We start from the raw sequence: 24,845 nt of genomic DNA, 5'->3' as shown, positions 1-24,845 counted from the left end.
GTGGACAAGCTCAGCCGAAGGTTCCTTGCGGATCACGAGTGGCGTCTCCATTCAGAGGTGGCACAAAGTCTCTCTGAGGTGTGGAAAGCCTTGGTTAGATGTGTTGGCCTGCGAAGAGAACGCGCAATGTCAGCAGTTTTACGCATTGGAATTTCCAAGGCGGGTCTTGCTCTGCAATGGTTTTTGCCGCAAGTGCAGATCAGGCCTCCTATACGCCTTTCCGCCCACACCACTCCTGTCCAGAGTGCTCAAGAAGATCCGGAGCAACCGGGCACAATTCATTCTTGTGGCTCCAGACTGGGCACGGAGAGTTTGGTATCCTGAGCTTCTAGACATGAGCTCCGATCAGGTTGCCCCTTCGGGAGGATCTTCTGTCGCAGCAGCAGTCAACCACCGAGCCTGTTCACTCTCCGCCTCCTTACGTGGATATTGAGTGGGGACAGTTGACCGCTTTTGACCTCTCCCCTGAAGTCTGTGAGGTTATTCTGGCAGCCAGGCATCCCTGCTGGAAATCGGTGTACACCTGTGATGGAGCAAAATTTGTTAATATTGTACAGAAAGGTCTGTTGACCCCTTGTCTTCCTCCAGGGTAGTTATTTTGTTTATCTATTCCTTGGCTTAGCAGTTTTCTGCCTTGGGCACTTTGAAGCACTATCTTTCGGCCTTCTCAGCTTTTCTTTGGTTACCAGTTCAGCCTTCACTCTTCAAGTCCCCTCTGGTGCAGAGATTTTTGAAGGGGATATCCCACTTTTTTTGGTACTCCCCATCTTGATGTGCGCACCGTTTGAGCCGATGCACAGCTGCCCTTTACGGTTGCTCACCATCAAAGCAACATTCCTAGTGGCAATTACCTCTGCATGGTTGTAGCTCCCTTTCATCTGGGGCAGTCACTCCGCACCTCCGTATCCTTCCAAGGAAGAGGAGCGTCTCCACCGTCTGAACCCCAAAAAGAGCGTAATCATTCTATCTCTAACGCACTAAAGAGTTCCGGCTGGATGACCAACTCATAGGATACGTGGGAGCTAAGAAGGGTCGTGCTGTTCAAAAGAGGACCATTTCTCGTTGCGTCATCCTCTATAAAAATGTGTTACACCTTGGCAAAGAAGCAGCCTCCTGAAGGCCTTCGGGCCTGTTTCACCAGGGTGAAGGGAGCCACCACAGCACTCCAACGTGGTGTTCAGATTGCCTATATCTGTCAAGCTGCCATGTGGGCGCCTCTGCACACATTTACCAGACACTGTTGCCTGGATTCTCAGGTCCGCAGAGAAGGCCTGTTTGGCTGCCCTGCAGGATTTTTTGTTCTAAAACATTTCTGCAGTCCCTCCTCCGGGGAAGGTAATTGCTTGGGTATCTGCTCAAAGGTGAGGAATCTGTGGTTGATTGTCTCTATCAGATGGACAAGTTACTTACTTTCAGTAACGCCTTATTTGGTAGAGACTTGATATAGCCGTAGATTCCTTACCTACCCGCCTATTCTCCCCGCACTCTGGAACTGTTTTTAGTATCAGGGATGTTAACTTTCAGTCTCTAGCTGTTCTGTTTTTTTAACACATCATGGTCAGTCTCTTCATGGCACCAAGCTTCTGGCGTTAGAAGTCGTGAAAAGTACTGACGTCAGCGTGCCGGAGTGGCGGTTATATTGACGATTCGGACGTCACGACGGCACCTAACACTACGCCAATGAATTCACGTGAAGTCGACCGACGCCACCTACTGGTGCACAAGGGTACTGCTAAGAAATCTTCCGGATCCAGCCTGATGCCTGGAACTTCAATGGTAAGAAATCTGCGGCTAGATCATGTCTCCACCAGATAAGGTATTTCCGAAGGTAAGTAGCTTGTCCGCCTGAGCCACTACCGGGAGTCCCTACCTCTTACGTGAGTGGGCTCAGTCTGTCTTATCCAGGGTGTGTGCAAACTCCCGAGCTCCTGGCCAGCTGTACAACATAATCCTGCTTAATGTTATATTATCGCCGTAATTTAACCTGAGAGGCTGGCGACGCAGCCTGCACCAGCCGGTGGAAGACATCTAGGTCAGCCGAGGACTAATCTGCAACAAGTCGGCTGAAATGTCCCAAAGGCCACAGCATCACTCTTCAATATGCTAGTTGCTGGACTTCCTCAAGCGGGGGCCGCTGCTGCCTCCTGACTTGTTGCTGATTGGTCCTCGGATGACCTGGATGTCTTCTACCGGCTGGTGCAGGCTGCGTCTCCAGCCCCTCTGGTTATAGAGGCAGAGCCTTGGAGGGAACTCTGGGACGCCGTTCAACAGGATTCTCTCCTCCCCACGGTCTCTGGAAGCACGACTCAGGCGGTCTGTATCCCAGAAACCTGCCCCACGCCCCTGGACCAGTGGCAGCCTGAGTGGGATGCAAAGGCAGAGCCATGCCACAGGCCAAGATCCTTTGGGGCTCGGTCTCCGCTCCACATCCTCACTTCAGCCTGTTCTGATGGTGCTAATAAACTTCTTACGGGGTAACCCAGTATCCCTCAGAACCTGGGCAATACAATTTCAATATCAACAATGGTTCTGTCGGGTATGAACCTGATTGCTTCAAAAACTGCACATATCTTGCAACATATGTTGAGTCATAATTATGTCATTTGTTATGACTTCTGAGAATAAATCATAAATGCAAATCCAAACAAGAAAGAGGGTCAGAAGACGTTTTAATCATTAAATTGTTTTTCATCCATGATTCGTTTTTTCTTTATAGAGACCCTATAGTATTGCATAGAACATAATTCAAAAAAGGTTGATCAAGTTATACTTTGTGATAAACGGCGCATCAATTCAAGTGAGTGAGATGTGACATACTGTGAAAAAGTGACATAGCAAATGGTGATTTATATACACATGAGTGAGGGATGAAGGGGGGGTTTAAGAAGTTCTTAGGCCAGTTTATAGTTCAGTTGTTGTTTAATCCAGTGTGCCATATTAGTTGGCTGTGATAGACTGGATTCAGTTGGCTGGTCCTTATGGTATTTTTGTCGTCGACGTTTCGACCCTATTGACGCCTTAGTTGTGGGTCTCAGGCGGGTCTTCTTCAGGACGGGGAAGGGGTAGTGATATAGCGCCTATGGTCCCTGCGTAAGTCGGACACCATGGAAGCTAGGTCAAATGTGGTCTCATCTTCTGGGACGATTAATCCTGAACAACGAATGCGGGCGGAATCGTGCTTCTGAGAGTTCACTTGATTCAAGGGATTCAATTAAATACGTTTTCATCATTTGTATCCTGATCGATTACCATTTACTTTCGGCGATCATTAGATAATGGTCTCTATGTCTCCTCAAGGGATCACTCACGGTCACGGTCCGTCGTGTTGTCAGCCCGTACAGCCAACTAATATGGCACACTGGATTAAATAACAACTGAACTATAAACTGGCCTAAGAACTTCTTAACCCCCCCCTTCATCCCTCACTCACGTGTATATAAATCACCATTTGTTATGTCACTTTTTCACAGTATGTCACATCTCACTCACTTGAATTGATGCGCCGTTTATCACAAAGTATAACTTGATCAACCTTTTTTGAATTATGTTCTATGCAATACTATAGGGTCTCTATAAAGAAAAAACGAATCATGAATGGAAAAACAATTTAATGATTCAAACGTCATCTGGCCCTCTTGTTTGGATTTGCATTTATGATTTATTCTAAGAAGTCATAACAAATGACATAATTATGACTCAACATATGTTGCAAGATATGTGCAGTTTTTGAAGCAATCAGGTTCATACCCAACAGAACCATTGTTCTGATGGTGCATCAGACTTTTTTCGGTCACTGGAGGGTCACGGCGGGGGCAAGGGGGCGACTGCATCATTCCTGGCCTGGGGAGGCAGTAAATTACGGTGATACTATAACATTAAGCAGGATTATGTTGTACAGCTGGCCAGGAGCTCGGGAGTTTGTCCTGTCGGCCGTGTTTCCAGGCCAAGCCTCCTCCATTAGCACTGTTGGCAAAGATTTCACGCATAATTGCTGTTTGGTTTTGTCAGCTCTGTGCTTGTCCAGCTGTGACCGTGGGGCCGTGCTCCCAAAGTTCTCTTGGTTGATGTTTGGTGTTGGGTTATGTAATCTCCACAGTAAATGAGTCAAATTTTGAATTCTGGTCCACTTTGCCAGGTCATTTAATGGCCTCATGTTCTAGTGCTTTGTACGACTGACCAGTTCATTCTCATGAATACTAGTGGCAACAACGTAAGTCGGGTACCAACCATGGTCTCCTCCGTTGATCATAGCAAGCGATCTGCCAGTCCCTGCAATACTGTTTTTGCTTGTATAAGTGGTCCCCCCTCCTCCAGGCACCGACATAAACCACTAGTGCCTGTAATAGTTTGCGTGGTTTGAATGCCTGAGAGACTAAAGCTGATCACGTACCAGCAATGGAGGGAGAAGCCTTCCTAGGTGTAGTGACCTGGGCAGGGCACTAGGACCCTGCGAGGGACAGAAAGGACAGAGGGAACTGGACACCACATCCGGTCAAGGGTGTGAGAGGGGACACTACAGAGGAAGAGGAGAACGTGGGCAGATGTGCATGGGCACAGCTCAGCAGAGTCTATAATAATAAAGTAAAGAAGATCCTTACCTGTCTCTAATTCTTTGTCATAATCCACGGCACGACAACTGGCAAACGAAGGCGGATCTGGAGAGCAGAGGTTGATTAGACTGCTGTTTTCCTGCAGAAAGTGCAACGGAACCAGGAGCCCACCCTGGTCCGCTGCCGACCAGAGAAACATCATGGCTAGCAGCGAGACCGGAGAAAAGAAGAAACTAAGCCAGGAGCCCACCCTGGTTAGAGTTCAGCAGCAAAGGAAGCAGCGACGCGGGAGCCCACCCCTGCAGTGGAGAAGCGGTAAGAGCGCTGAGGCTGCAGGCTGTGAGAAAAAAGTGAAATTAAGTGCCTGCCCGCGAGGCGAAGGAAAGCGTCTGCACCGGAGAGTGTATAAAGAAGATTGCAAGAGATAAACGCGCGTAGTTAAAAACAAACTATCGCGAGAGAGGCGGCCATCTTAAAATCAGGCAAATAGAACCAATCGGGAACAAGGAGGCGGCGGCCATTTTAAGAGGTTAGGCAAACCGGATAGACACCTCGCGAAACTACGGCGTCCATCTTTGATTCAGGCGACTGAGTTAATCAGAAGCAAGAAATAGGCGGTGGCCATTTTGAAGTCAGGTGGTCATTGAAATAGATAGGAAAACACAAAAAAAGAGTGCAAAAAGAGTGAAAAGAAGACCGAAACAAGGGAAATAAAGCACAATAAAAAGTAAAATAAAGGAGCAATTAAACAAAGAAAATAGAAGAGGAAGACGCGTTGGAAAGTGCCAGGGAAGAAAATGAGCGGCAATGATGAAAAACAGAGCACGCAAGCAATCTTCTGCAGGCCTCTACCATTCAGCCTATTGGAGCCGCAAGCGGGTATCCGGTGGGAAAGATGGTTCAGAAAATGTGAGCGCTACATGAGCTCCACGGACGTCCTGGATAGCAAGCAACTGCACCTGCTTCTGAATCTCGCAGGGGATGAAATAGAGGATCTATTGTTAACATTCCCAACCGATCAAACGGCGCATTACAAGGGAGTGATAAAGTGTCTCACTCAGAAATTTGACCCCCAATGAAACATTGACTTTGAGAGATACACGTTCAACACTGCATGCCAGCAAGGAGAAGAGAGCCTAGATAACTTCACAACAAGACTGAGAAAACTGGTCACATACTGCGAGTTTGACAAATTTGACAATGAGCAAGCCATAAGACTGCGCGTCATCGAAGGTTGTCAGTCGGTGGAGTTCAGTGCTTGCATTCTGCAAGAACCAACGATGCTGGAAAAGATATTGACGATGGCTCGCACGGAGGCCAGAGCACGCCAAGCAGATGGAGGTGGGGAAAGAGAAGAGAGTGGTGCTAGCACATCGCTTCACTGGGAATTTGAAAAAGAAAGAATTCCAGGCGCCGGTCCCACCAAAGGACGAACAAACATGTTACCGATGTGGCTTCGAATTCCCACACGGTGCCGGCCCAGCAATGGGTCAGAAGTGCAGGAATTGCAACAGAGAACATCATTTTTCAAGCACGTGCATGACCAGGCAAATCAGAAGTGAGAGAGGCCGAACAATGACGCCACGGATGACCAGCAACAGATACGCACGACACATGGAAACGGCAAATCGCAGCTCCTCCGATGAGATGGAAGAAACGGCAGCACAAGTGAGGGAGTCTAGACTATATCTAATGTCAGACGCGCCCAGAGAAGCCAAAGAGGTAGAGGACGTTCATCTCGTGGAAAAACAACAAATAAAGAAAAACGCCACTGTGGACATTGGCGTAGGGAATCACCAAGCTAAGTTTGTGCTTGACAGTGGAGCAACATGCAACATCATGTGCATGTCAGAATGCCAGAAAATGAGTGAAACCACAGCTATCGCCGTCAACCGTGAATGTGTTTACTTGGGGCTCAAAAAGACCAGTCAATCAATCAATCAATCATGCCATTTGTATAGCGCACTACTCACCCGGGAGGGTCTCAAGGCGCTTGGGGGGGAGGGGTATGCTACTGCTCGAACAGCCAGGTCTTGAGTTGTTTCCTGAAGGCGAGATGGTCCTGGGTCAGCCGAAGGTGGATGGGGAGGGAGTTCCAAGTCTTGGCAGCCAGGTAAGAGAAGGATCTTCCTCCGGCGGTGGCTCTTCGGATGCGTGGTACGGCTGCGAGGGCGAGGCTGGTGGACCGTAGCTGGCGGGTGGGCGTGTAGAAGGTCAGGCGGTCGTTGAGGTACTTGGGGCCCAGGTCGTGGAGAGACTTGTGTGCGTGGGTGAGGAGCCGGAACGTGATCCTCTTGTCGACGGGGAGCCAGTGCAGGTTCCTCAGGTGGCTGGAGATGTGGCTGCGTCGGGGGACATCCAGGATGAGTCGGGCGGAGGCGTTCTGGATGCGCTGGAGTCTTTTCTGTAGCTTGGCTGTGGTTCCGACGTAGAGGGCGTTTCCGTAGTCCAGTCCGCTGGTGACAAGTGCCTGGGTGACAGTCTTCCTGGTCTCGGTCGGGATCCAGCGAAAGATCTTGCGAAGCATACGCAGGGTGTTGAAGCACGATGAGGAGACGGCGTTGACTTGTCTGGTCATCGAGAGGGAGGGGTCCAGGATGAAGCCCAGGTTGCATGCGTGGTCGGTTGACTTGGGTGCGGTGCCCAGGGCTGGGGGCCACCAGGACTCGTCCTAGGCGGAGGGCGAAGATCCCAGGATGAGGACTTCTGTCTTGTCCGAGTTCAGTTTCAGGCGGCTGTCCTTCATCCACTCGGCGACGTCTTTAATCCCTTCGTGTAGGCAGGTTCTGGCGGTGTCGGGGTCTCTGGTGAGGGAGAGGATCAGCTGGGTGTCGTCGGCGTAAGAGATGATGTTGGGGTTGTGCTGGCGTGCGATGGCTGCGAGAGGTTTCATGTAGATGTTGAAGAGGGTGGGGCTGAGTGAAGATCCTTGCGGGACGCCGCAGATGACTTCGGTGGCCTCGGAGCGAAACGGGGGGAGGCGGACTTTGTGTTCTTCCGGCGAGGAACGAGATGATCCACTCCAGTGCCTTCTCTTGGATACCGATGTTGCTGAGGCGCTGGACTAGGGTGCGGTGGCAGACCGTGTCGAACGCAGCGGAGAGGTCCAGGAGGATGAGGGCCACTGTTTCCCCATTGTCGAGCAGGGTCCGGATGTCGTCGGTGGCTGCGATGAGGGCGGTCTCGGTGCTGTGGTTGGCTCTGAAGCCGGACTGCGAGGGGTCGAGGGATCCGTTCGTCTCGAGAAAGGCGGTCAGCTGTCTGTTGACGATCTTCTCGATGACTTTAGCAGGAAAAGGGAGGAGCGAGATGGGGCGGAAGTTTTTGAGATCAGTGGGGTCCGCTGTAGGTTTCTTCAGGAGGGCGCTGATCTCGGCGTGCTTCCAGCTCTCCTGGATAGTGGCGGTGATGAAAGAGGCGTTGATCATGTTCCGAAGTTGGGGTGCGATGGTGGAGTCGGCCTTGTTGAAGACGTGGTGTGGGCAGGGGTCGGTCGGTGATCCGGAGTGGATGGTGTTCATCGTGCGGGCTGTGTCTTCGGTGGTCACCGTGGTCCAGGTGCGAAGGGTTGCGTGGGGGGTGTTGGTTCGACGGTTGGGTGCGTGGGTGGGGCGCCGAAGCTGTTGTGGATGTCGGCGATCTTGCGGTGGAAGAACGAGGCGAGGGAGTCGCAGAGGTCTTGTGACGGAGTGATGTCGTTGGTGCCGGTGCTGGGGTTGGAGAACTCCTTGACGATAGTGAAGAGCTCTTTGCTGTCGTGGACGTTGTTGTCCAGTCGTTCCTTAAGGGATTTCTTCTTGGTGGTGCGGATGAGCTGGTGGTGCTTGTGGGTAGCGTGTTTGAGGGCGGTCATGTTGTCGGTGGTCCGGTGGAGGAGCCAGGCTTTCTCGAGGGTGCGGCAGGTCTTCTTGGAGTCCTTGAGGTCGTCGGTGAACCAGGATGCCTTCTTGCTTCTGGGTCTGCTGGGAGGGTTCTTTAGTGGCGCGAGGTCGTCGGCAGGCGGTCAGCCACTGTGTGAAGTTGCGGGCTGTTTCGTTGGGGTCCGTTGTGTTGGCGGGTGGGCTCTGGCTGAGGGAGGTGGTGAGCTGGTCTGCGGTGATCTTGCTCCAATTCCTGTGAGGTACCTGTTGCGGGTGGTGGTGGGTCGTGGATCTTTTGAAGCTGAAGTGGACGCAGCTGTGGTTGGTCCAGTGGAGTCCGGTGGCGTGGCTGAAGGTGATGTACTTGCTGGAAGAGAAGACGGGATCAAGCGTGTGGCCGGCGTAGTGGGTGGGGGTGTTGACCAGTTGCTTGAGTCCGAGGTTGGCGAGGTTTTCCAGCAGGGCGGTGGTGTTGCGGTCGTTGTTGTTCTCCAGGTGGAAGTTGAGGTCCCCGAGGAGGATGTAGTCAGCGGAGAGGAGGGCGTGCGGGCTGACGACGTCGGCGATGTCCTCGCTGAATTGTGTGCGTTGCCCCGGGGGTCTGTAGACGAGGGTGCCTCTGAGGGTCGTCTTAGGGTCGGTGTGAATCTGGAAGGGGAGATGTTCGGCTGCGGCGAAGGAGTCGTTGGCGTCGGTCGTGATGCGGATGGTGTTCCTGTGGACGATGGCGATGCCACTTCCGGTCTGGTTGATGCGGTCCCTCCTGATGATCTTGTACCCGTCCGGGATGGCGATGGCGATGTCGGGTGCAGAGGAGGCGTTCATCCAGGTTTCCGTGAGGAAGGCGACGTCCGGTGATGTAGCGTCGAGGAGGTTCCAGAGTTCCACGGCGTGTCTGTGAACGGAGCGTGTTGATCAGGATGCACTTGAGGTGGTTGCTGCTGGTGTTTGTCTTGGCGGGTGCGGGGCAGGTTCGGAGGCCGGTGAACTTGCAGGTGCAGCAGGTGAAGGGTCCGTGGGTGCGTCTCGGGGTGGCTCGGCAGCAGGCGTGGGTCCGGCCGGCATTGAGTGCGTTGAGAGTGGCGGCATCGTAGGTCAGTCGGGTCGTCTTGCCTCGGCGGGGAGAGACAGGGGTCCTGGCGCTGGGCGCGGGCCAGGCGCGGACGGGCGCAGACGGGCTTACCTTTGGTGCACCTTCGGCGCTCAATCGGCGCTCCCGCTGCGCGCGTCCGCTGCGCGGTCGCTCTGGGGGCGTCATAAGTAAGGAGCCGGGAGGGAGGAGCAGCTGGGTGGCGGGAGCGGGGCGGCGAATGGAATCACAGGGGGGCGGGGCCGCAGGGAGGCAGCGGCGGGAAATTCCAAGAAGCAGCGGGCAGCGGGAAATTCCCAGGAGCAGCGGGAAATTCCCAGGAGCAGCGAGCGAAGGAATCTGCAGGCAGGAGGCGGCAAAGGCAGGCAGGAGCGGCAGCAGTGAGTGGGGCGACCAAGCCCTGTGGAGGGCTGAGCGGTAGAAAATATGGGAAAATTTACGGAGACTATGACATACAAAGGCAGGTCCTACCAAGAAGAAATGCATGTACCTAAAGGTGACATCCCAGCACCATGCCTGCTAAGCAATGTGACGACTCAGGTGATGGGGCTACTAGCAATCACATACCACACGTCGGAAACCGAGAACATCCTCCAAGAATACCCAGCCATCCTGAAAGGGCTGGGTAAGCTGAAAGGAAAACAGATAACATTACATATCAATGAAACAATCCTCCCAGCATCACAGACGAGTACCCAAACACCTACAACCACAAGTTGAGGAAGAAATAACTAGCTTACTGGCACAAGATATAAGTGAACCTGCTGAAGGACCAACACCGTGGGTGTCTCCAATTTTGGCAGTTCTGAAGAACACCTCAAAAATCCACGTCTGTGTGGACATGAGGATCCAGAATACCGCAATCGTCACCCGGGGCCACACCTAAACGACATGATCAGCTGCCTCACCCGGGCCTGCCGGTTCTCAAAGCTGGACTTGTGCAAAGGGTACCATCAATTAGAACTGGACCACCAGTCCAGAAACATCACAACATTCTCCACACACATGGGTCTGTTCAGATATAAGCGACTGAGTTTTGGAATCTCATCGGCAGCGGAGATATTCCACGAGACAATACGGCAAGTGATAAGGCCGGTACAAAATAGACTAAATTATAGTGATGACATTTTGGTATTTGGAAAAACAAAGAACATGACACAGCGCTGTGTCAAGTGTGCAAAAAACTAGAGCAAGCGGGTCTAACATTGAATGGAGAGAAATGTAAGCTGGGGAGAGGGAAACTAGTGTTCTTTGGGCACATTTTCTTCAAATACGGAATGAGGTCAGATCCCAGCAAAGTTGAAACACTGAAGATTGCAAATCCCCGTACGGATGTTGCAGAAGTAAGATAATTTCTAGGCCTCGCCAGCTACTGTGCGCGGTACATACAGGACTTCGCCACAGTTAGCACACCACTCAAAGAACTGACCAAATAATGACAGAAGTTCCTTTGGTCTCAGGAATGCAACAAGGCATTTGAGGAAATAAGACAAGCAGTGGTGACTGGAACATCTGGCCTACTTTGACCCCCTGCTCTGCACGGAACTGACTGTCGATGCCAGCCCCGTAGGGCTAGGAGCAATACTAACGCAGCATCTGCCAGGGAGAGATTCCCAATGAAAATTTGTTGCGTATGCAAGCAAAAGCTTAACAGACATTGAGAAGGCATACTCGCAACCAGAAAAGGAGAGCTTAGCAGTGGTATGAGCATGTGAACACTACCACACGTTTCTCTATGGTAAGTCATTCACCATCAAAACTGACCACCAGGTCCTGGTGATGATCTATGGCAGCCCGTCAGCCAAGATGCCCCCCAGGATTGAACGCTGGGGCATAAGGTTAATGGACTATGACTTCACAATTATGCACAAGCCAGGGAAAGAACAAAATGTCGAGACACCCACTACCGCAGGCCCACGAGACAACATCAATAGCAGAAGAATACCTTAATTTCGTACTAAAACAAAACACACCAGCACCGATAACACCAGCAAAGCTAGCAGAAGAGACCAAGGAAGATGCCACGCTGAAAATGGCCATGGAGATAACGAGAAGGCAGAGATGGAGGCACATTAATAATAATTGCACCAGGGGAGCAGGAGTATACAAGGAAGAAGTGATAGCTCTAAAGTAGAGCAATGAAGAACTATCAGAGACAGACACAGTCATAATGATGAGCGGGACAAAAATAATGATACCAAGTTCTCTCCGGAGGCAACTTGTAAATCTGGCTCATGAATCACACCGAGGGGTAGTAGCAACGAAGAAACTGCTAGAGAAAAAGTATGGTTCCCTGGCCTAGACCGCATGGTAGAAGAAACCATATCAACATGCCACCTCTGTCAATTGACAGGACCACTGGCTAGGCATGAACCACTACAGATGTCAGAACTTCCAAGAGCGGTATGGACGACACTAGCAGCTGATTTCTTTGGGCCCCTGGACACAGGCAACTACCTGCTTGTGGTCATTGACGAAAACTCACGATTTCCGATAGTACGACATGTCCCTTTGACATCAGTAACACAACCAATATTGGATGACATATTTGCAGCATGGGGCTCACCAGAAACGCTAAAAACGGACAATGGTCCTCCATTCTCAGGAGAAGACTTCAGCAGATTCATGGCCTATTTCGGGATAAATCACAGGAATATATCACCGCTGTGGCCTCAAGCTAATGAAATGGTGGAGAGGTTCATGGGGAACATCAAAAAGGTGGTTCAAAGGGCCAAGCTAGCGCAGATATCACTTAGCCAAGCTCTGTGCCAAGTATTACGTGACTACAGAAACACACCTCACAACTCCACAAGAAGATTCCAGCAGAGATAGTACTGGGAAGAACAAGTAGAACAAGGCTACCACAAATAGAAGTAACTATGGCGCCATATCACAGCAACATCACAGCAAAAGACCGAGGCGAAAGAAAAGATACGCAGACGTCACGCAACACGCCAGCCGGCAGACCTAAAGGAAGGAGACAGTGGTAGTTCATCAGCGATAACAAAGAAAATCTGACCGCATGTTCTCCAAAAACCCCCTCATATTAACAAAAGTGAATGGCCCAATGATCACGGCGGAGTCAGAATATCAGAGGATAACACGGAACAGCTCACATTTCAAAGAACTAAAAGAAAAAAAAGAGGAAGACCAAGATAAGGACACGGCAGAACAAGAAGAGCAGGAGCATAACAGGAAGGAAAGAGACAATGGAGAGGAACAACAAGAATAGCAACAGATGGAGGCCGGCCCGAGAAGAGCATGCAGACGGCCAAAAAGACTAATAGAAGAAATGTAATGATGGGAGGCACACCGACCGGTGCCCGGGCAGACTTGCATCTATCTCTATCTACACATCTGTGTTTCACTTTTCTTGTCACTTCTTTGTGACAAAAGGGGGAGATGTAGTGACCTGGGGCAGGGCACTAGGACCCTGCGAGGGACAGAAAGGACATAGAGGGAACCGGACACCACATTCGGTCAAGGGTGTGGGAGGGGACACTACAGAGGAAGAGGAGAACGTTTGCAGATGTACGTGGGCACAGCTCAGTAGAGTGTATAATAAAGTAAAGAAGATCCTTACCCGTCTCTACTTCTTTGTCCTAATCCACGACACTAGGGACCGCCGTCCACCCTAGTGCCCATCAAATGATCAGCCTCTACACCATGGTGCTGTATCATTTTGCCGAGCCGTGCGATCCAGCATCCGCTTCCCTTTTCGCTCGGATCTGCAGTGACGTTCAAGGAGTTGGGGCTCCCGGCCTCAGCGCAGAGCTACTCCGGCACCAATCACTTAACTGTTTCTGTGCAGAGCTACAGCATTGCTATCTTATTAGGCCCTGCTAGGCAGACCACAGGGGCACCCTCGCCTAGTCTGATTAATGCATGGGTGGCGGAGAGATCGAGCAGGGATGATCATGTCACATGGCCGCAGCTCTGGTCGTAGCTCCACAAGGAGCTACCATCTTGTCAGCACTATGCGTCACCTTACGGTGCCAATCCAACTGCTCATGACAGCAACTGGCTCGCTCCAATCGTACTACTAGACACAAACACCACCTTCAGAGTTTGGGTAGAATGCTCTGCATGGTGACGCGGCTCGTGGCTACTTTGTATTTCAATGAAAACCCCCTGGGCGGCTGGGGGGCCCGCGCCTTCGACTTCTTGCATGGCTGTTAGCCCACTCCAATGTCTCCCCAAGCCCCTGGACACCACAGCTACATGGCAGGGATCGCTCTATGGTTTGTCATGCACTTAGCAAAGCATTTTTGCTCTCTATACTGAATCACTGCTTATGTTCGCTTCTCCTGGAGTAAAAAGTAAGTCTGTATGTATGGATAACAAACACTATTTCCATGTTATGTGAGAATTAAATGATTTCTAGCTTTTGTTTCAAAAGTAACCTCAATTGTTTTGTTAGTATTTATTTTCTGCTTAGTCTTCCTTGGTCTGACGTATCGTGAATGCTTTGGGGTCTTTGGAGTTGTGCAAGCAGTTGGCCACTGAAAATCAGGATTTTTGTTTCTTATGAATCCTAGTCAACTAGTGCATAAACTATCATTTGAAGGGCTAAAATAGCAAGCTCCATGTTATAAAAGGTAAGACCAAATGAATTTTCATCAACCCTACAGCAATTTATTGCATATTATGGACATCTGTTTAGACAAAAGAAGACATAGCATGCTTCTTAGTCTATTGTTTAGTTGGTAAAGGGGACGCTAATGCTGTAGTCTTTCATTCTTCGTAGCAGATGGTGGCTAGGGTAGTGCATGTCATTCTTTAATGCAACAATGGACTGGCAAAATAATGCAAGAACATAGATCACTTAAGTGATATATCACCTATGGGATCCTTCTTTTAAAGCCATTTTAGAAACTGGCTTACTAACGTACAAAAGTATTATGGAACTGTTGCAAGTAATTAGTACATATTCAGTTACTTCATTCTCATTTTGCCTTTTTACTGTGAACATTCAAGAAAATAAATTGTTCTCACTAGAGTGCCACACAAGTGAGGTAATGTCTTAAAATCTTTGCTCAAGACTGTTTTCTTCCCCATAGGAAGAGGTTATGGATATTGCTGACATAACTCTTGGACTTGGAGACACATCGTGGAAATTAAATTCCAACTACCCACATCTCCGGGCATCCCATGTATCTCATGAACTTGAAAGTGATGATGCAAGATACCGAAGGCTCTCTCTTGGAGAGTTTTTTGGTCAGAGATCGGAAGCTCTTGGATGTCTTGAAGGAAACTTTGATGGAAAGAGGGTTTGTATTAGTCCTGTTACAATCGTTTACTAAGAATCTGTAGTAAGTGCATGTTTTATTTAAAATTCTTTAAGTCCGGTTTTTAGAGCTGTTTTGATAACAACTTGAGGACATTTGGAAAGCTTACCTGGGAATGCATTCCTCCTATTGCTTACTGTTGGCTTTGTGGTTTGAAACTCACATTTGCTTGCTTTCTCTTTGCTGACTGTGAGAAGTTGGCCTGATATATGATGCTCACTAGTTCTAGTGATCACCTTGTATCAGTCCAAACAACCCTTATGGTGATTGGTTGTAAGTCAACCGTATAGACCAGCTATCCTAATGGTAGCATGGACAAATCAGTCTTAGGCTAAACTCTTTTGGCATGTGAAGCCAGCTGTTTTACCACAATATAACCCCTTGAATACCAGATGAAAGGACACCACACAGGTTGTTATGAAAATAAACAGTATATTTATTAATACCAACACCTCTGAACTCTTTATGAGGTCAGAGGGCTAAGCACATGACAATCTCTTACGAAAAACACTACAAGTTGCACAAAATTACAAGGGTGCCCTAGGGGCACGACAAACCATATACTAAGTAAGTGGAATGTGAAAGTCGATAAAAGGAATGGAGCTGTCCAGAGGCTGTAGGATTGATGGGACCACGCTACACTAACTTCAGGTAAGTAATAGGAGGCCCAAGGAACGCGTGTGCAGCGTGTGAACTCACATGCGAGATGCGTAATAAAGTCTATGGACAGTACAGTTCAAGTAAAAGGTAAGTACGGACAATCCTGACTAGGTAGGACAACAACGACTGTGGAATTGGACACTAGGACAGTTAAACTACCCTTGAGCACCGAAATGCTCTTGTTACCTCACCCACGGACTGCGGGTGCACAGGTGTCAAAGTGCGTCGGGTTCTCGCGTCGAAGTCTATGGAGCCTGAAAGAAAAGATGCTGCAGGCGACCAGGAGGAAGATGTCCGGTGCGATCCAAGGGTGGATCGGTGAAGAAGAGGACCTGAAAGCAGAGGGGACAGTGTTCACAGTCACTAGCCAGTGGCTGGAGTGGAACCAGGAAGGAACCAGATGTCGACGTCGCGATCAGGTGAAGAGTGGACGCTCGACTCTGCAGCCACGTGGACCAGGAGGTGTCTTCGACGACCAGGATGGAGGCACGAGCTGTCCCACGCAGGCTCTCGCTGTCGGCGGTGTTGGATCCGGGATCGGCGTCAACAGGCCTTGGCAAAGGCAACCCACGCGGTGAGTGGAGAAAGCGTCTGGTGCGGACTAGGAGAGTCCGGGGTGCCCCTCTTTTGAAAGGGAGCAAGGGCCAGTCTGGAGCAACCAGACCAGCAGCAAAGATGCAAAGGTTCGTCGTCTAGGAGGCCACTAGCCAGCCGGCAAGTGACCAGACAACGCGTCGAGCAGCAAACAAGCAGAAGGGCCCCACGCAGATCTCGTGGATGCTGGAGGGCTGATCTTCGGTGCAGGGGCTGCTCGGGGCTGGGGCTTCTCAGTCCCCAAAGCACTTGGTCGAGTTTACCTCGGGAGTCGTGCTGGAAGCGAAGTGCAGGTTCGTTCAAGATGGCCGGTCCCACGTGTCTCGTCGCACCCACGGGTCTCAGCTTTACTGTAGATGTGAGTTGAGGTCGGAGAGGTCTGGGAATCCGGGTCTCGTCGGGCTCTGAAGTCTGGATCCTCGAGGGAAGACGACAAAGTGAAGCCGCTGGACGCTTGATGGTGCCTGCAGTTGCAGGGTGGACACTCCTTGCCCACAAGGGAGATTTTTCAGTCTTCTGTGGAGCAGAACGTCGAAGGCCAGAGTTTCTTCTTGTTGAATAGTTCAGGATAATCTAATTTGGAATGGGACCAGCTCCTACCATTATTCTCCTAAAGGGGGCTGCACTACTGACTAGGTCCCTCCCCTGGGTGAGACCAGGAAGGGGGGTGGTTACACCCCCTATCCTTTGTCCGGTTTCTCGCCAGAGCTGGGGCTGGGATGCCCCAGCAACTGGTTTGAACCGGTGTATGCACAGGGCACCTTGTGTGCCCCAGGCATGTCTTATTCCTTTCAGGCCTATCCTCCCCAATACACAAAATCCTGTCTGGGGTGGTGCTAGCACCTCCCAAGGCAGGAAACCCTTTGTCCAGGCCATCCTCGCTGGAAGGACTCCCAGTAGCAGGAGGTCAGACTTGTGTCTGTGGTGGCAGCATCCATTTTGTGATGCTGAGGCTCGAGTTAACTTTAACCGGGGTTCACAGTTACATACATGTCGTGTCCCTCTAGAAGGGTGGAATGCTACCCCCGTCGCCAGAATTGGCGCGGGGGTAGTATTCCAATTCGTACGACACCTTACTCGACATGTTTTGATAATGTTATACCAGAGTTAGCATTTAACCGCGAGGTTGATAATGCACTTAAGAGTATATGGTATAACGTTATCATGGGACAGCTATTAGGACTTGGTTCCGCAAGCTGCAAACGGGCTCAGCTCATGCCAGAGCACCATCTCACATAATTCCAAGCACTCTGCCTTCAGGATTGATAAGGCCTTCCATAGGAGTGACTGATAGGAATATATGTGTCCATTTTAGGGTTAGATATAGGTATACTATATCTACAGCAAAGGGTGTTTACACCACCTTGCCCCAGCTGTCATGCAGCCAGTTGTGTCAGATTTAGATGGCCAGCCAGGGGTGGCATAATAAATGCTTCAGCCCCTGGTAGGCCCTGGGTACACCTATGCCCTGGGTACAGGGACTGATAAGGTGGCCCAGTACCAATTGGTAAATGCACCTAAAGTACATGGTTGTCAATTTGGAGAGAGAACAGCTAGGCTGTGGGTCTGATTAGCAGGCCCACAGCCAGGGAAAGTCGTAAACCAGTGAAGCAAAAATCTGGGGTGACCATTGGATTGCAGACCCCACTCTCATACACTGACCTCTATTTCCTTTAGGTTATCCAGCAGATGTTGTACCTTCCATTGCCCAAACCCTATTTACTATGTTCTTCACCAGTTCTTACATTCTATAAACGGGCCTATAAATCTCGTCACATTGGCTGTGCCTTCAAAGGTAGAAGTCAACGGTCAGACTGTGTCTTCCAGGGAGCTTCGTGTTTACATTTCTTTCTCTGACTTCAAAGTGAGAGGATTTGTGTGACAATCATGCTGGCTACTGGGGTGTCCTTGAGGAAGGCTGCACCATGTTATTTATTGTTCTAGCACGCAACAAAATGTAACTGTGTAAATGAACTGTGCAGATATTTCAGAATATAACAATTAGAAAAGCACAAATGTAGCACATTTTTTGTTAATTCGGATGTGCGGTGAAAAGGAGCATTTTAACAGTATACTTCTATCATTAAAACTGTATCTCTGTGCAACTGTAATGGTCACTTCAATTAAAGATGTGTTGTCTGTAATGGCATTACAGTGCCACATAATGCACACTGCACTTTACCCCCACTCTGCACCACTGCAGTCTATTCTGCGCCACTCCGCGCTTCCCCATTCCAGGGCAGCGGTTCCTCAGCTTCTGACCTCTGGGGACCCCCATTCAATCATTACCGGAATTCAGCATCTCATTATTGTAAGCCAGGACACCTGGCCTAATCAATGTCTATGATTTGGACCTCAAAACAATACACAAAAAGGGAAAAACACGTGTACACCAAACAAATGCTCAAATATTTGAATATTTTGTCTTCACAACCAAATATAGAAAAAGTTTAACATTAACATTTTGCTTATTTGTTTATACTTCATTTATTTTAATTGATTAATTTGAATATTATGTGAAATTGTTGTAGACCCCTGAGTAGGCTTTGCTGACCCTCGTGGGTCCTCGGACCACAAGTTAAGAACCACTGCTCTGCGCCGTGCCACTCCCCTCTGCGCCCCTCCCCGCACCTCTGAAAAAATCTACTCAACGCCACTGCACTTGGTGCCACTCCACTCTGGAAAAAATCTACTCTATGCAACTGCACTTGGTGCCACTCCACTCTGCGTCACACACTGCATCACTGCACTCTGCGCTGCACTCTGCACTCTGCGCTGCACTCTGCGCTGCACTCTGCGCTGCGCTGCACTCTACGCTGCAGTGCTGCACTATGCCAGTCCTCTCTTTGCCACTGCACTCTATGCCATTGTACTCTCGGCCACTCTGTTCTAGTATGCAACACTGTGCTCTACTGTGACTGTGCCACTCCACTCTACATTGCGCCACTCCACTCTACATTGCGCCACTCCACTCTACATTGCGCCACTCCACTCTACATTGCGCCACTCCACTCTACATTGCGCCACTCCACTCTACATTGCGCCACTCCACTCTACATTGCGCCACTCCACTCTGCGCCACTCCACTCTACATTGAGCCACTCCACATTGCGCCACTCCACTCTACATTGCGCCACTCCACTCTACATTGCGCCACTCCACTCTACATTGCGCCACTCCACTCTACATTGCGCCACTCCACTCTACATTGCGCCACTCTCACGCGCCACTCTCATGCGCCACTCTCACTCTCACGCGCCACTCTCACTCTCACGCGCCACTCTCACGCGCCACTCTCCCTCTCATGCGCCACTCTCCCTCTCACGCGCCACTCTCACTCTCACTCGCCACTCTCACTCTCACGCGCCACTCTCACGCGCCACTCTCACTCTCACGCGCCACTCTCACTCTCACGCGCCACTCTCACTCTTAACCACTGCTGTACTCCCACTCTGCTCTGCCTCAATCTACTCACTCTGGGTCGCTCTGCTCTACTCACTCTGCACCGTTTTGCTTGCTCTGCTCACTCTGTGCCACTCTGCTCTACTCGCTCTGCATTATTCTGCTTGCTCTACGCCACTCTGCTCTACTCGCTCTGCACCGCTCTACTCGCTCTGACCCGCTCTACCCACTCTTGCTCTGCTTTTGCTCTGCGCTTCTCTGCTTTTCCCCGGCACCAATCTGCCCCACTCTGCTCTAGCTTTCCTCCACTCTGCTCTACTCTCGCTTTCTGTCACTCTGCTCTACGCCGCTCTAATCTGCAACATTCTATTCTCGCTCTGCGTCAATCTACTCTGCTGCGCTCTGCGGCACTCTACTCTCACTCTAATCTGTGCTAACCTATCCTAATCTGCAACACTGTACTTTAATCTTAATCTGCGCCGCTCTACTCTAATCCTAATCTGCGCCGCTCTATTCTAATCCTAATATGCACCGCTCTACTCTCATCCTACGCTGTGCCGCCCTACTCTGCACTGCCCCACTATGCTCCATTCTAATCTGCGTCGCTCTGCTCTGTGCCACTCTACTCTCCTCTCTACTCCTTCTTTGCGCCACTCTGCTTTTGCTCTGCACCACTCTGCTCTTGCTCTGCGCCACTCTGCTCTTCACCTCTTCTCTCGCTCCGTACCTCCCTACTGTCTTTCTACTCCGCTCTGCTCTCACTCTGTGCCACTCTACTCTTGCTCTGTGCCAATCTACTCTGCGTCGCTCTGCGCCAATCTACTCTGCGTCGATCTACTCTGCGCCAGTCTACTCTGCGTCGCTCTGCGCCAGTCTACTCTGCGTCGCTCTGCGCCAGTCTACTCTGCGTCGCTCTGCGCCAGTCTACTCTGCGTCGCTCTGCGCCAGTCTACTCTGCGTCGCTCTGCGCCAGTCTACTCTGCGTCACTCTGCGCCAGTCTACTCTGCGTCGCTCTTTGACTCTCTAGCCTGCGTCTCTTTACTAGGACTCTGTGCTGCTCTGCTCTCACTCTTCTCTACATCGTGCCTCTTTACTCTGCGCCACTTTATGCCACTCTAATCTACTTTGCACCACTGCAAAGTAAGACACTGCACTCTACCCTGCTCTGCCCCTCTCTCGGCTGGCTCTGCTCTGCCCCTCTCTCGGCTGGCTCTGCTCTGCCCCTCTCTCGGCTGGCTCTGCTCTGCCCCTCTCTCGGCTGGCTCTACTCTGCCCCTCTCTCGGCTGGCTCTGCTCTGCCCCTCTCTCGGCTGGCTCTGCTCTGCCCCTCTCTCGGCTGGCTCTGCTCTGCCCCTCTCTCGGCTGGCTCTGCTCTGCCCCTCTCTCGGCTGGCTCTGCTCTGCCCCTCTCTCGGCTGGCTCTGCTCTGTCCCCCTCTCGGCTGGCTCTGCTCTGTCCCCCTCTCGACTGGCTCTGCTCTGTCCCCCTCTCGGCTGGCTCTGCTCTGTCCCCCTCTCGGCTGGCTCTGCTCTGTCCCCCTCTCGGCTGGCTCTCCTCTGTCCCCCTCTCGGCTGGCTCTCCTCTGTCCCCCTCTCGGCTGGCTCTCCTCTGTCCCCCTCTCGGCTGGCTCTGCTCTGTCCCCCTCTCGGCTGGCTCTGCTCTGTCCCCCTCTCGGCTGGCTCTGCTCTGTCCCCCTCTCGGCTGGCTCTGCTCTGTCCCCCTCTCGGCTGGCTCTGCTCTGTCCCCCTCTCGGCTGGCTCTGCTCTGTCCCCCTCTCGGCTGGCTCTGCTCTGTCCCCCTCTCGGCTGGCTCTGCTCTGTCCCCCTCTCGGCTGGCTCTGCTCTGTCCCCCTCTCGGCTGGCTCTGCTCTGTCCCCCTCTCGGCCGGCTCTGCTCTGTCCCCCTCTCGGCTGGCTCTGCTCTGTCCCCCTCTCGGCTGGCTCTGCTCTGTCCCCCTCTCGGCCGGCTCTGCTCTGTCCCCCTCTCGGCCGGCTCTGCTCTGTCCCTCTCTCGGCTGGCTCTGCTCTGCACCACTGCAAAGTAAGACACTGCACTCTACCCTGCTCTGCCCCTCTCTCGGCTCTGCTCTGCCCCTCTCTCGGCTCTGCTCTGCCCCTCTCTCGGCTCTGCTCTGCCCCTCTCTCGGCTCTGCTCTGCCCCTCTCTCGGCTCTGCTCTGCCCCCCTCTCGGCTCTGCTCTGCCCCCCTCTCGGCTCTGCTCTGCCCCCCTCTCGGCTCTGCTCTGCCCCCCTCTCGGCTCTGCTCTGCCCCCCTCTCGGCTCTGCTCTGCCCCCCTCTCGGCTCTGCTCTGCCCCCCTCTCGGCTCTGCTCTGCCCCCCTCTCGGCTCTGCTCTGCCCCCCTCTCGGCTCTGCTCTGCCCCCCTCTCGGCTCTGCTCTGCCCCCCTCTCGGCTCTGCTCTGCCCCCCTCTCGGCTCTGCTCTGCCCCCCTCTCGGCTCTGCTCTGCCCCCCTCTCGGCTCTGCTCTGCCCCCCTCTCGGCTCTGCTCTGCCCCCCTCTCGGCTCTGCTCTGCCCCCCTCTCGGCTCTGCTCTGCCCCCCTCTCGGCTCTGCTCTGCCCCCCTCTCGGCTCTGCTCTGCCCCCCTCTCGGCTCTGCTCTGCCCCCCTCTCGGCTCTGCTCTGCCCCCCTCTCGGCTCTGCTCTGCCCCCCTCTCGGCTCTGCTCTGCCCCCCTCTCGGCTCTGCTCTGCCCCCTCTCGGCTCTGCTCTGTCCCCCTCTCGGCTCTGCTCTGTCCCCCTCTCGGCTCTGCTCTGTCCCCCTCTCGGCTCTGCTCTGTCCCCCTCTCGGCTCTGCTCTGTCCCCCTCTCGGCTCTGCTCTGTCCCCCTCTCGGCTCTGCTCTGTCCCCCTCTCGGCTCTGCTCTGCTCTGTCCCCCTCTCGGCTCTGCTCTGCTCTGTCCCCCTCTCGGCTCTGCTCTGCTCTGTCCCCCTCTCGGCTCTGCTCTGCTCTGTCCCCCTCTCGGCTCTGCTCTGCTCTGTCCCCCTCTCGGCTCTGCTCTGCTCTGTCCCCCTCTCGGCTCTGCTCTGCTCTGTCCCCCTCTCGGCTCTGCTCTGCTCTGTCCCCCTCTCGGCTCTGCTCTGCTCTGTCCCCCTCTCGGCTCTGCTCTGCTCTGTCCCCCTCTCGGCTCTGCTCTGCTCTGTCCCCCTCTCGGCTCTGCTCTGCTCTGTCCCCCTCTCGGCTCTGCTCTGCTCTGTCCCCCTCTCGGCTCTGCTCTGCTCTGTCCCCCTCTCGGCTCTGCTCTGCTCTGTCCCCCTCTCGGCTCTGCTCTGCTCTGTCCCCCTCTCGGCTCTGCTCTGCTCTGTCCCCCTCTCGGCTCTGCTCTGCTCTGTCCCCCTCTCGGCTCTGCTCTGCTCTGTCCCCCTCTCGGCTCTGCTCTGCTCTGTCCCCCTCTCGGCTCTGCTCTGCTCTGTCCCCCTCTCGGCTCTGCTCTGCTCTGTCCCCCTCTCGGCTCTGCTCTGTCCCCCTCTCGGCTCTGCTCTGTCCCCCTCTCGGCTCTGCTCTGTCCCCCTCTCGGCTCTGCTCTGTCCCCCTCTCGGCTCTGCTCTGTCCCCCTCTCGGCTCTGCTCTGTCCCCCTCTCGGCTCTGCTCTGCTCTGTCCCCCTCTCGGCTCTGCTCTGCTCTGTCCCCCTCTCGGCTGGCTCTGCTCTGGTTTGGCTCCCCTCTCGGTCGGCTCTGCTCTGGTTTGGCTCCCCTCTCGGTCGGCTCCCCTCTCGGTCGGCTCCCCTCTCGGTCGGCTCCCCTCTGTCCCCCTCTCGGCTCTGCTCTGTCCCCCTCTCGGCTCTGCTCTGCTCTGCTCTGTCCCCCTCTCGGCTCTGCTCTGCTCTGCTCTGTCCCCCTCTCGGCTCTGCTCTGCTCTGCTCTGTCCCCCTCTCGGCTCTGCTCTGCTCTGGTTTGGCTCCCCTCTCGGTCGGCTCCCCTCTCGGTCGGCTCCCCTCTGTCCCCCTCTCGGTCGGCTCCCCTCTGTCCCCCTCTCGGTCGGCTCCCCTCTGTCCCCCTCTCGGTCGGCGCCCCTCTGTCCCCCTCTCGGTCGGCGCCGCTCTGTCCCCCTCTCGGTCGGCGCCGCTCTGTCCCCCTCTCGGTCGGCGCCGCTCTGTCCCCCTCTCGGTCGGCGCCGCTTGTCTCGCCTCTGCGCCCCGCTTGTCTCGCCTCTGCGCCCCGCTTGTCTCGCCTCTGCGCCCCGCTTGTCTCGCCTCTGCGCCCCGCTTGTCTCGCCTCTGCGCCCCGCTTGTCTCGCCTCTGCGCCCCGCTTGTCTCGCCTCTGCGCCCCGCTTGTCTCGCCTCTGCGCCCCCGCTTGTCTCGCCTCTGCGCCCCGCATGTCTCGCCTCTGCGCCCCGCTTGTCTCGCCTCTGCGCCCCGCTTGTCTCGCCTCTGCGCCCCGCTTGTCTCGCCTCTGCGCCCCGCTTGTCTCGCCTCTGCGCCCCGCTTGTCTCGCCTCTGCGCCCCGCTTGTCTCGCCTCTACGCCCCCTGCACTTTGCACCATTCTAATCTATTCTGAAACCATCTACTCCACGCCACTGCAATCTACGCCTCTACTCTGGCAGTGCATTCTACTATGCACCGCTGCATTCTACACCACTGTACCATTCCACTTCGCTCTGCCACTCCACTGCATTCCTCTGCCATTCCATTCTACCATTCCACGCCACTACCATTTCATTCCACTCCTCCAATCAGCCATTTAACTCTCCTACATTGCTCTGCTCTATGCCACTCGGCTCTGACAATCTACTCCACTCTGCACCACTTTGACACTCCACTCTCCTTTGCCCCACTAACTTTTGCCATGCTGAACAGTACCCACGCTAGTGTACGCTTTGTCAATGTTTGTCTATTAAAGGTGGTCCTTTATTAAGTGTGCTTAGTGAACAAAAGTGTTGGATCCATTAAACTTATTTTATCCTGAAAACATGTTTCTTGAAATAGTTTCTCAACAGCCCACACAAATACTAAGTGTATTTTATCTTTTAAAGTAAACTTACTGTTTGGTCTAACAAATCCCTTGTTACAGTAGAGGTGATTTTTTTGTTCTCACTCGGCTGCAGGAATATCTTTTGAGTGAAGGAATTTCCTTAGAGCCGCACATTTTTCTTTTGTTTTTAAGGCATTTCAGATCTTTCCCCATCATGGTATGGGTAATCTTGAATGTTTACTAAAATTAATGTGGATCCAAGCACTGTATTTAAAAAATATACTGAAAATACCTCCTGTTTTCTGAAGGTTTATTTAATTTAGGACCTGAATAGAATCTGCTAGGCTGTAAGTTGATAATTCTTAGGGCTCAACCTTCTCTGTCAGTCGGATAGCAGCACCAACAGGAATCCATTGTCTCATTTCGTCAGTTGCATTCCGCACCTGCTAATTTTTCCCCATTAACGTCTACAGT

General features: G+C 52.6%; 1 protein-coding gene across 2 annotated transcripts in view; it reads left to right on the top strand.

Moving 5' to 3' along the window:
- The window catches only part of CEP192 (centrosomal protein 192), a 2,224,848-nt gene that overhangs the window by 422,955 nt on the left and 1,777,048 nt on the right, over window positions 1-24,845 (top strand). For both annotated transcript variants that reach the window (XM_078687485.1, XM_078687486.1), the window contains exon 14: window positions 14,561-14,770. In XM_078687485.1, coding sequence (XP_078543611.1) covers window positions 14,561-14,770 — 210 coding nt within the window. The remainder of the gene's footprint in view (window positions 1-14,560; window positions 14,771-24,845) is intronic.

Source organism: Lissotriton helveticus, chromosome 4_1, assembly GCF_964261635.1.
Source record: "Lissotriton helveticus chromosome 4_1, aLisHel1.1, whole genome shotgun sequence".
NCBI classification, from domain to species: Eukaryota; Metazoa; Chordata; class Amphibia; order Caudata; family Salamandridae; genus Lissotriton; species Lissotriton helveticus.
This window is presented reverse-complemented; position numbering and strand designations above follow the sequence as displayed.